Genomic DNA, 12,872 nt, shown 5'->3' on the forward strand with positions numbered 1-12,872 from the left:
ACAGTGAAAGAAGTCTCAGAGACCAACCGCACATGCTCTCAATACCCAATTTAGTTTCTTATGCTTATAACCCATGACTCATCAACACAGCCAACATATTGTCTGTCCGTTAGACTCCTATGGGGAGACTTTTCTTTGTAGCCTCAACAAACCACAAGCAGGCACCTCTTCCACAGCTCTTTAATCCTCCTGGGGGAGCAGGTTCATCACCTGAATCTCAGGACACTGGGGACAATCCCAGGCATTTTTCCTACCATAGAAACTGTTGTCATCCAGGTAGAAGATAGGAGTAGAGATTCCTAAAGGTAGAAATTCTTCCCTACTTAGAAAGCCTCCTTGCCCAAAACCACTTTTCAGTATCAAACAAAATTTTAGAATTAATTTAAACCCAGGTTATTACTAAAAACCTTAATAATTGTGTAGCCACTTCCTTCTCTGCCTCGAAAAATACATTCACATAACTCAACCTAGGCCACTGTCAGCTAGCTCTCCTCATAGTGTATGTGAAGGAAAGAAAATATCAGGCACAGAAGAAAAGCATGGGCTGTCCAGATCACTTAGCAGAGAAGGAAACAGGGACATTGACAAGAACAAAGGGACAAGACTTGTTCAAAGCACCTCCTGCATGGGAAAAAGCACTCACCTCATAGCCGTGTCTTATTTGCTGTGTCTATCCCTCGGTGATTCTTAAGGAGCACTGGACAAAGGTGACTGCGCTGGCATAGCCATCTTCTGCCAGGATTGATTTATTGCCCTGTAAAGCCGGTGGCAATTGGAGGAGAGGACTGGATTTTCCTATAGACCATAAAAGGCCCTTGTTTCCCTGTGGTATGGAGGAACCTTCATTTGTTAATGAAAGGGGAAGGTGGAGTTTTCATCTGTTAGTTCAGCCTCTTCTGTGTTTCTGTTTCATATCCAATAACTTTGCTTGTCACACAATATTATTCTTGCTTGCCTGACCATGTAGCCTAAAGAGCCCAAGAACTAAGGTCTTAGCAGCCTTCTTTATTCTTGTATCTCCTACGTGAAGCACTTGGCCCAATATCCATACATATTTTTAAATAAATAGATACTTGTTGAATAAGTTAAGTGAAAGAATGAGTAGCTCTTGGTTTATCACATTGTTACCTTCTCCATTTTTGTCTCCCAAAGTTCTCTTGGTATAACTCATCTCTTCATTAATTTAAACAAGCAGCCTTCTCACCAATTATTCTAAATAAGTGAAGCACCATTAAAATAGAAATTATATCACTTTAAAGTGGGAAGACAACTCTACTCGAAATTTGTCATGCTCTTTGACTGATCAGCACCTTTGAAAAAGCCTCTAACACTTAAGGGACTTCCCACTTTGGGAGTTCTGCCTCCCCAGGGAAGAGGCTAGAAATTCTCTTTCACGGGTTCCCTTTCAGCCAAGGTGTGCTCAATTGATGAGATGTTCCTGTGACCCAGAGGAAGTGGAGAAGTGAAGGAGGTACCATGCTGAATCCAGGATGGTGACGAGCTATCGTTTAAGAGGCAACATGGACCCAGGACCTATTGCACCCTACACTCAGTACTGAGGGGAGGGTGCAAGCTGCCACACATGTGCTAAGGGCAATGGCAGTGGCAGCTGCCTCATGGTAATTGGGCTATTGTCCCCAGCCATAGTCTACAAACCTGACACTACTCCCCCTGGAGTTTTAGTGAGTCACTAACATTTTTTAAATTTCTTTTCTTCTTAGGTTAGCTGAGGAAAAAGTGTTTTTTAAAAACTTGAGATATAATTCACATACCATGACATTCAATTCAACCTTTTAAGATGTACAATTCAGTGTAAAATTCAGAATTTTAGTATATTCAAAAAGTTGTCCAACCATCATCACCATCTAATTCCAGAACATTTTTATCATCTCGAAAGTAAACATATATTCATTAGTAGTCACTTCCCATTCCCTCTCTCCCACCACTACAACCACTAATCTATTGTCTTTCTTTATGGATTTGTCTATTCTGAACATTTCGTATAATTGGAATCATATAATGTGTGGCCATTTGAGCCTGGCTTCTTTCATTTGCATGATGTTTTCAAAGTTCATCCATGTTGTTGCAGGTATCAGGCATCTGCAGGTATCAATACTTTATTTCCTTTTTACGGATGGATGACATTCATTATATTAATATATTACATTGTGTTTATCCACTCATTAGTTGATGTACATTTGGGTTGTTCATACTTTTTGGCTATAATGAGCAATCTTGCCATAAACATGCATGTACAACTTTTTTGTGTAAATATATATTTTCAGTTCTCTTGAGGATATACCTAGAAGTGGAATTTTTGGGTCCTATGGTAACTCTATCTTTGACTTTTTGAGGAACTAGAGAACTGTTTTCCAGAGTTTTACATTCCCACCAATAATATATGAGGGCATTATCTCTATATATAAAATAGAGAAATATGCTAATTAACTGGGACGTCATAACAGGTTGACCGGACAGGAAGAGGTTGCACGCACAGCGTCAGGGGCAGGGCAGCAGGGGCCTCCACGCATCTGTGCTGGGGGAGGGCCTGATCAGCAGCAGCCATGGCTGCTTCAAAGGCCGGACTGGCAGCAGCTGCTGCAGGGCCCGGGGAGCGAGGCAGGGCTGGACTGGAGACTCGAGGGTGGGCGGCACCGCACGATTTCGAATCACATGTTGGGCTCCTAGTAGTATATATAAGATATTGCATATTTTATATATGCAGGCATGCCATTCTCTAATGGCATCTTCTAATCGCATCTAAGTAATATAGTACCCATGGTAGTCCATATTTACTTCAAATGTTCAGTGTGTGGCAAGTACACACACACACAGACACACTCACAAACAAACTTGGTTCCTGCCTTTATGAACTCCTCACCTTATCTTTGCGCCTTTGTTAGAGGGAAAATGCACTTGGATCTCATTTCAAAGTGGATGATATCAATGAGACTTATTAGTACATAAAATTTTTCTACTCTTTGTGTGATACTTTACTCTTAATTCCCCACATTCCATGATCATTTGTGACAATGTTCACATTACAATGCTCACTGAAAATCCCAGCCATAACCTGCTTTTTAAAGTACAGAAAATAGCTAACTTTGCCATCCCTTCTTGTTAAGTGGCAACTAGAAGATATTGGGTCAGATGCTTGTGTTGACCAATGAAAATGTAACAGATATTTTGGAGGTAAGAGACAAGAAAAGAAACAGCCTAACTTCACACCTTAAGAAACTAGAAATAAAAAAGAGCAAAAACCAAAGCGAGTAGAAGGAAGTAACAAAGATTCAAGCAGAAGTAAATAAAACAGAGACTGAGAAGACAATAGAAAAGATAGATGAAACTAAGATCTGGTTCTTTGAAAAGAGAAACAAAATCAACAAACCTTTAGTTAGACTCACTGAGGGAAAAAGGAGGTAGTACTCAAATAAATAAAATCAGAAATGAAAGAAGAGATGTTACAACTGATACCATAGAAATACAAAGAATTATAAGAGATTACTATGAATTAATTATACACTAACAAATGAGACAAAATAGATATATTCCTTAAAACATATAACCTAACAAGACTAAATAAACTTGAAAATCTGAACAGACCAGTTACTATTAAGGAGATTGAATCAATAATCAGAAAACGCCCAACAAACCAAAGTCCAGAATCAAAGCTTCACTGATGAAATATATCAAACATTTAAAGAAAAATTAATATCAATGCTTCTCAAACTCTTCCAAAAATTAAAAGAATACAGAATGCTTCCAAACTCATTTCACAAATCCAGACAAGAATGCCCCCCAAACACACACACACACACACACACACACACACACACACACACACACACATTGCAGGCCAATATTCTAGATGAACATAAATTCAAAAATCCTCAAAAACTATTAGCAGACTGAATTTAACAATACATTAAAAGGATTATATACAATGATCAATTTGTATTCATTCCATTAATGCAATGATGTTTTAACATTTGCAAATCAATCAATGTGATACAGCACAAAACAAAATGAAGAATAAAAATCATGTGGTCCTCTCAATAGATGCAGAAAAAGCATTTGACAAAATTCATCATCCTTTATGATCTAAAGAAATACTTTAAACAAAGTAGGTATAGCAGGAATGTACCTCAACGTAATAAAGGCCATATGTAACAAGCCCACATCTAACAACATACTTAATTGTGAAAGCTGAAAGCTTTTCCTTTAAGAACAGAAACAAGACAGGAATGCCTACGCCTTTCACTTTCATTCCATACTAGAGGCCCAGTGCATGAAATTTGTGCTCTGAGATGGGAGGTGCCTCAGCCCGGCCTGCTCCCTCTCGCAGTATGGGACCCCTCACTTCTTATTGCCTGCCTGCTTGCTGCTCCTTACCACTTGGCTCGTTGCTCCTTAGCATTGCCATGGAGGCAGGAGAGGCTCCTGCCACCACTGCTGTGCTCGCCAGCCATGAGCCCGCTTCTGGCTGAGCAGCACTCCGCCTGTGGGCACGCACTAACCACCTGGGGGCAGCTCCTGCATTGAGCGTCTGCTCCCTGGTGGTCAGTGCGCATCATAGGGACCAGTCATTCTCGTTGTTCCACCATAACGGTTGTTTAGGCTTTTATTATATAGACTAGTGCACAAAATTCATGCACGGGGGGGGGGGGGGTCCTCTCAGCCCAGCCTACACCCTGTCCAATCCTGGACCCCTCAGGGGATGTCTGACTGCTGGTTTAGGCCCGATCCCAGGGATTGGGACTAAACCAGCAGATGGACATCCCTCTCACAATCCTGGACTGCTGGCTCCTAATTGCTAACCTGTCTGCCTCCCTGGTTGCCCCTAACTGCTCCCCCTGCTGACCTGGTCGCCCCCAACTACCCCCCTCTGCAAGCCTGGTTGCCCCTAACTGCCCCCTCACTGACCAGGTCAACCCTCTTTGCCCCCCCTGCTGGCCTGGTTGCCCCCAACTGCCCCCCCAAGCCAGCCTGGTCACCCCCAACTGCACCCCTGCCAGCCTGGTCACCCCACTCAGCCTTCTGTTCAGTCCTTTGGTCATCCCTCACTAACCCCCCTCCAGCCTTGTCGCCCCACACAGCCTGTGCTTGGTTGTCCATCTGGTTGTTTCAGTTGTGACAGCCTCTGGCTTTTTATATATTAGGACTAGTGGCCCAGTACACAAAAATTCTTGCACTCAGGGAGGTTCCTCAGCCCGGCCTATGCCCTCTCACAGTTTGGGAACCCTCGGGGGATGTCCAACTAATGGCTTAGGCCCGCTCCCCATGGGAAGCAGACCTAAGCCATAGTCTGGCCTCCTTCTGCAGGAGGTGATTCGCGGGCAGATCAGGGGACAGTGCCAGCTGGCAAGTGGCTGGACCTCCCCCCCCATTGCCCCGCCATCGTTTTTGGTGGCCTCTCTCAGCAGGAGGCGACTGGCAGGTCGATCAGGGGATGGTGCCAGCTGGCAAACGGCCATCCCCGCTCCCCAATTGCCCCTTCACTGCCACCCCCCAATTGCTGTCCCCTCCCTCTGCCTGCTGCACCTGCCTGGCTGGCCTGGCACTGCTCGTTCACTGGCCCCGCCCCCCACTGACCAGTCATTCTACCATATGGTCAATTTGCATATTAGGCTTTTATTATATAGGATACTTCTGGGAGGCCTAGCCAAAGTAATTAGTTAAAAAATAAATAAAAGGCAATCAAATTGGAAAGAAATAAGTAAAACTGTCACTATTTTCAGAAGACATGCTATTATATTTATAGAAAACCATCAAGACTCCATCAAAAAACAGAACTAATAAATACATTCAGTAAAGTTGCAGGATACAAAAATAATATCAAAAATATATTGCATTTCTATATACTAATAATGAATTTGCATAAAAACAGATTAAGAAGACAATTTAATTTGTAGTTACATTAAAAAAAATACCTAGGACCCTGGCCAGTGTTTTTCAGTGGTTAGAGTATTAGACCATGGAGGTTCAATCCCTGGCACAAAAGGGGCACATGAGGGAGGCAATCAATAATGTGTTTTTCTCAGATTGATGTTTCTTTCTCTCTTTCTCTCTCCAACTCTCTCCCTTCCCTTCCACACACACTCTCTAAAATAATCAATGGAAAAAATATCCTTGGGTGAGGATTAATAATAAATTAATAAATAAATAACACCTTCAAGGTTGAAGACTTATATATTGAAAACTACAGGACACGAATGTCAAAAATTGAAGAAACAAATGAAAAGATAATTAATATTCATGGATTGGAAATTAGTATTGCCAAAATGTCTATACTATCCATATCAATATACACAATCAATGCAATCCCTACCAAAATTCCAACAACAAAAGAATCTTAAAATTTGTATGAAACCATAAAAGATCCCAAATAGCCATGGCAGTTTTGAGAAAGAAGGACAAAGAGGAAGCATCACACTTCCCAATTTCAAACTATTATTACAAAGCTATAGTCATTTGAATTGTATTGCATAAAAGCAGACACATAGGTCAATGGGACAGAATAGAGGGCCCAGAATTAAACCCACATATATAGTCAATTAATTTATGACAAAGGAGCCAAGAATATACAATGGGGAAAAAACAGCCTTTTCAATAAATATTGCTCTGATAATTGAACAACCATATGTAAAAGAATAAAACTGGACCACTATCTTATACCATAGACAAAAATTAACTCAAAATGGATTAAAGACTTGAAAGTAAGACCTGAAACTATAAAATTCATAGAAGAAATCATAAGGCAGTAAGGTCCTTCACATATCTTGGCAATGATTTTTTTAAATGTGACACCAAAAACAAAAGCAAAAATGAACAAGTGAAATTACATCAAATTAAAAAGTTTCTGTGCAGTAAAGGTTTAAGCCATCAATGAAATGAAAATGCAACTTACTAAATGGAAGAAAATATTTGCAAATCATATATCTGATAAGAAGCTAACAGCCAAAATATACAACTCAATAGCAAAAAAAAAAGGAGGGGGGAGATTATCTGATTAGACATTTTTCCAAAGCAGACATACAAATGACCAATAAGTATATGAAATAATGTTCTACCTCATTAATTATCAGGGAAATGCAAATGAAAACCACAATGAGATAGCCCTCACAGCTATTAGAATGGCTCTTATAAAAAATATTACAAGTGTTGGCAAGGAAGTGGAGAAAAGTAAACCCTGGTGTACTGTTGGTAGAAAAGGAAATTGGTGCAGCCACTATGGAAAAGAGTAGAGATTCCTCAAAAAATCAAAAAATAGAACTACTATATGATTCAGCAATTCCACTTCTAGGTATTTATTTGAAGAAAACAAAAGTATTAATTGAAAAGATACATGCACCCCCATGTTCATTGTAGCATTATCCTATATAATAAAAGGTAATATGCAAATTGACTGAATGGTGGAACGACCGGTCTCTATGATGCACACTGACTACCAGGGGGCAGGCACTCAATGCAGGAGCTGACCCCCTGGTGGTCAGTGCGCTCCCACAGGGGGAGTGCCGCTCAGCCAGAAGCCCTGAGCTGGCTCATGGCTGGCGAGCGCAGTGGTGGTGGTGGGAGCCTCTCCCACCTCTGCGGCAGTGCTAAGGATGTCCAACTGCAGCTTAGGCCCTGGGAGCAGGCATCCTCTGAGGGCTCCTGGACTGCTAAAGGGCACAGGCTGGGCTGAGGAACTCTCCCCTGCCCCCCAGTGCATGAATGTTGTGCACAGGGCCTCTAGTTTATATATATGCATAAGATGGAAAATACCTCCAATTACTTATTGAATTCTATTCCAATATGAATTAAGCTCTTAATTTTACTGTGCAAGTCAGGTATAAGCAAAAAAATACAAACACACACACACACAAAAAACACAATCTTCTATGAGTATTTTTTTTAAGGGCACAGACTTAACAAATCTTTTTTTTTTTTTTTTTAAGCGTATAGACTTAACAAGTAGATGATGAGAGGACGAGAAGTCAACCAGGGAACACTGAGGCCACAAAGTGCTTAGCAACAATGGGAAGCTATTCCAGCCCTGGAATTGTAGAAACAGATGAGATTGTATTGCTTAAATCCAGGAGCAAAAACTGGAATTATGCAGACCAGTCCAGGGCATGTGGCAAGGAGATATGGAGAAGTTGATGGAAATAAAATTTATGATGAGCAAAAACAAACAAAATAAATACCTCGTTTATTACTATACTAAATGTTTAAATACTTGCATATGTGTATTTCAATACAATAGAACTCCTTTAAAATAGTATGCATTTTACTTTATGCATTTAAGAACATCCTTCCTAACAGGGGTACTATAGGTTTCACTAGACTACCAGGGGTCCCATGACTCTACTAATGTTGCCAAGCCTCCCATGGCTCACCTAGGGACTTGGCAATTGGGATTGTCCAGTCTGAAATCCTCTCCTTGAGCTTTCTGTGGCAGCCAAAGCCAACTTCCACAAATATGCCCTTCATGATAACCTAAAATATTTCTCAAAGATCAAGTAAATAATGCTTTACTCCTGATAGCCTTCCTAGGTTGATTAGAGGAGACGTAATAAGTTTCCCACCTTTCTGATCAAGGGATGCACATGGTTACTTTTCCACATTTCACACTAGTTGCATAGTTAACTCAAGCCCTCATCCATGAGTCCCTACTTTTGATAATTAGAACATTTAGCCAATTTAACAATATTATATTCTACTAGAGGCCCAGTGCACAAATTCGTGCATGGGTGGGGTCCCTTGGCCTGGCCGGCAATCAAGGCCTATTGGGGGGCAGGCCGGCCAGGGGAAGGGACACCAGGAGGTTGGCTGACCCGGAGGGAGGGGCCGTGGGAGGTTGGCCAGCTGCAGGAGGTTGGCTGTGGGAGCACACTGACCACCAGGGGGCAGCTCCTGCATTGAGCATCTGTGCCCTGGTGGTCAATGCGGGTTATAGCAACTGGTCAACCATTTGTTTCAGTTATTACAGTCATTTGGTCGTAATGGTCACATAGTCTTTTATATATATAGATAGACTTATGCAGGCACTGACCTAAGAATATACAAGCAGAATGTGGCTTCTTGGTGTTAAAAAATATAGGGATATAAACACATTAATTTATAACACACTCATTTTCAAGTCACGCTAAAGGTAAATATCCCTTTTGAACATTAATATATAATTTTTATCCCAAATTTGAACCATCTAGTGTTTTAACCAATAGTGTTGCAACTTCTGTTTTGTCAGCGTTGATATTTTACCACATATAGAAGCTGCTATGATGATTAAAACAACAACAATTCAAGTACCCTCTTCCACAGCCTAAATCTTTTTATTTAAATATATTTTATTGATTTTTTATTTTTTTTTTTTTTTTTACAGAGAGGAAGGGAGAGGGAGAGGAATAGAGAGTTAGAAACATTGATGAGAGAGAAACACCAATTCAGCTGCCTCCTGCACACTCCCTACTGGGGATGTGCCCGCAACCAAGATACACGCCCTTGACCAGAATTGAACCTGGGACCCTTCAGTCCACAGGCTGATGCTCTATCCACTGAACCAAACCGGTTAGGGCCACAGCTTAAATCTTAAAAAAGACATGTCACGGGGATAAGGAAAAGGGTGGATCCTCTGAAAGCTAACAGTTCTGTTGGTGGGTTGGACTGTAGGGACTCTGCTGACAAAGAGAACAAGACCAGTTTACAAAGGTTTGCTGAACAAGATATAGCCTTAATTTGAACTGACATCACCATGATCAAAATATCACAAAATTCAAAATCTCTTGTAAATATGCTTATTTTATTTGACTCTGGCATGCAAGTTGCATGCACGTGTGTAAATTGTGGTTATATACATTAGGCACAGAAAAGAGAAGAAAGATTTACATATTTTAAAGCACGCCACTGCAAAAATAAGTTATTTTTTACATTCAAACTCCTTCCTTCAGTTTTGCCTGCTTAAATTCCATCCTCACCCTTACTCCCATATGTTAAGGGTTTCCCCTAACCCTTCTTCTTGCTTTCAAGTGAGTTGGTTCTTCCTTTTTCCTCCCATTGAGACTAATCTTCCTGATATTTTAATATTGTCTTCTCATTTGTCATGATCACTTTTATTACAATCTGTTTCCACTCATCTTTCCTGTTTAACTTTCCTTGTGTTTGCCTTTTCTTTCCGTTCTATCCTGCTGTCAACATAACATTCCTCTTTCCCTGAAACCAACCAACAGATATCCTTTATGAGTTCTGGCTTTCTGGATACCTTCTTGGAATGTTAGCTCCAGGGCCTGAAACTGTCCTGGCAAGCTTTTTCTTGTCTACTTAGCAAGAGAGTGGGACCTATTTCCTGGTTACACACATGCACACACACACTTCACACACCATGGACCCAGTTCATCTTCAGTAAATGTTGAATGATGAACAATACCATACTAATCACATAGAGACATTAAGATAACCCATTGATTTTCAACACCTCCCTATTGCCTATCCCATAGGGTTAAGGCATAGACAAAACATATAACAAAATTAATAAAAGATTTTATCCATAGTGGGCATGAACCAATTAGCAACACACAATAATTTTATAAGCATGAAGTATAAGTAGTTTCAAAGTCATTTATAGAATCTTGCTCTTAAAATTTCCATGTCAGTGAAGTGAAATTATGTAGGCTGATGTTTCTGCTGGTCACATCAATATGTAACACCTGTTGGGAACCAAGGAAAAGTATTGGGCATTAGATGATTGAAACTTCCTGCAAACAAATCAGAGATAAGCCAATGGTCTACATAACACACTGATACTTTCACAATTCATTGCCTAGTTTCCAGACTGATCTCAAATTTTCAGATGACGAGTGTCTTTCATAATTCTTTATAAGACAAAGATCATTCAGTGATAGTGACAAGACAACAAGCCTCAAAATAATGCATTATGCAGCCACAATAGAGACACAATCCCACAGACAAATTGGAGAAAATGTCCTCATTTCTATTCATTTGGAGTGTTGATTTACTTCAAAGCACCCCTTTTATTTCCTCCTCTGCTCATCCCTCACAGTGCCTGGATGACTGCCAATGAGAGTCCAATATTCCAACTTTTTTCTAGGCAAATACTTTCCATAAAATTTCACCATATGTGCAGTCCATGAGTTGGTCAGCAACAAAAACAGGTGAAGTCCTTTATGAGCTCTTGATAAAGTTTGGGGAAATTGGTTGATAAGAAAACCACAAATATGAGGAAACAAAAAGAAATACAAAACTGAAGGAAAACTTGTTGCAGGTCTTGTAATCAGAGAGGATTATGGAAGAAAAATAGTTCAGGAGAAAGCAAGGAGTAAGCACACAAGGAAAGATCCTATTTGCCATGAGGAGAGATGTTAGAACCACTTCATTAATCCCAAGGCAGTGTTTTCACATATTTAACATTCATGAAATCATAATGTGTCTTGCAATCAACAGCCTTAGAATCACTGTGAGCCAACTAGCACTCATGACTATTTTTATTATCTGTGCAAACATGAACGTCTTTGCTATTACTGGTATTCTGAATGAATGAACTGCAAACCACTTAAGGATCATTTTAGGAAGGAATATGACTCCTGGCTGACAGTAAGATCAAGAAAGTGCTAAGATAAACACTTGTATAAACATGTTAGTGGCTTGGGAGAAAATCTTATGGACAATAGTACAAGAGTTTTATGAAATTCTATAGCACCACCACCTGGGATAGTATCTGGGAAATGCCTTAACCCATTAGTGCCATGTAGTTATCTTTTAAATAATAAATAAAATACTAAGAGATTTAAATATTTAAATAACAAATAGAAAATTATGTGATATACATTGGTTAAGGCATTTCGAATATTTCTTCAAATTCAGAATCTACCTCTTCTAAGTCACTTTGATGGCAGAATAATCAATGCCCATGTATCACTACCTAACTTTTCCCATTATTATCACTTAACATGTTTAAATGATAAAAAATCTATGTCTAAAAGAGTTTTACAAAACTATAAGTTCAAAATAGAATTTTCAGTATCATATTCTTTTTTTAAAATATATTTTATTGATTTTTTACAGAGAGGAAGGGAGAGGGATAGAGAGTTAGAAACATCAATGAGAGAGAAACATCGATCAGCTGCCTCTTGCACACTCCCTACTGGGGATGCCCTTAACGGGAATCGAACCTGGGACCCTTGAGTCCGCAGGCTGACGCTCTATCCACTGAGCCAAACCGGTTAGGGCCATATTCTTGTCCCCCCCTTTTTTTTTTTTTTTGTCTTTATGGCACATGAAATAATGGGGTAACTTGTAACTAATGGTATCTTACAACTGATAAAATATGGTAATTCAAGCTATCAAGATCTCTGAGGCAGAAATGAGGAATAAAACACAGGATTTTACATAGCTTTGCAAACAAGCAGACATGCATAGAAAGTAAGGACCAATCAGAGGGAAGGTGGGTGAGTGGGAAGAGATCAACCAAATAACTTGTATGTATATATGCATAGCCCATGGACACAGACAATAGAGCGGTGAAGTCCTGCAAAAGGGGGGGGGGGGGCGGCACGGGGGAGGGAAGGGTCGGACTAGAAGAAATCAATGGGGGGGAAAGGGGACATAGATAATACTTTCAACAATAAAGATTTTAAAAAATAAATAAATAAATAAATTCCTTGAAAAAGGTGAAGGGATTAAGCAAAAAATAAAATAAAAATAAAATAAAAAAAAAGAAAGTTAAGGACCCAGACCCTCAATCCCAAATGATAAAGGCTGATTTCCCCTCCATCACTATGCTGTCCATGTTGACACACTTAAAACAGAAGCTTTGCAGGAGAGGGTGTCATTAGAAAGAAAGAGGCAGGCATTTTACATTGCATCTCAGGGTTGGG

The 12,872-nt window shown here is 40.0% G+C and overlaps 1 protein-coding gene across 1 annotated transcript in view; it reads right to left on the reverse strand.

Annotated features, from left to right (window-relative positions):
- Positions 1-9,762: 9,762 nt before the first annotated feature.
- The window catches only part of LOC103294144 (maltase-glucoamylase), a 68,062-nt gene continuing 64,952 nt past the window's right edge, over positions 9,763-12,872 (reverse strand). The window contains exon 47 of the mRNA XM_028158971.2: positions 9,763-10,685. Within this exon, the coding sequence (XP_028014772.2) occupies positions 10,614-10,685 (72 nt within the window). The 3' untranslated portion in view covers positions 9,763-10,613. The remainder of the gene's footprint in view (positions 10,686-12,872) is intronic.

This window comes from Eptesicus fuscus, chromosome 14 (assembly GCF_027574615.1).
Source record: "Eptesicus fuscus isolate TK198812 chromosome 14, DD_ASM_mEF_20220401, whole genome shotgun sequence".
NCBI lineage: Eukaryota > Metazoa > Chordata > Mammalia > Chiroptera > Vespertilionidae > Eptesicus > Eptesicus fuscus.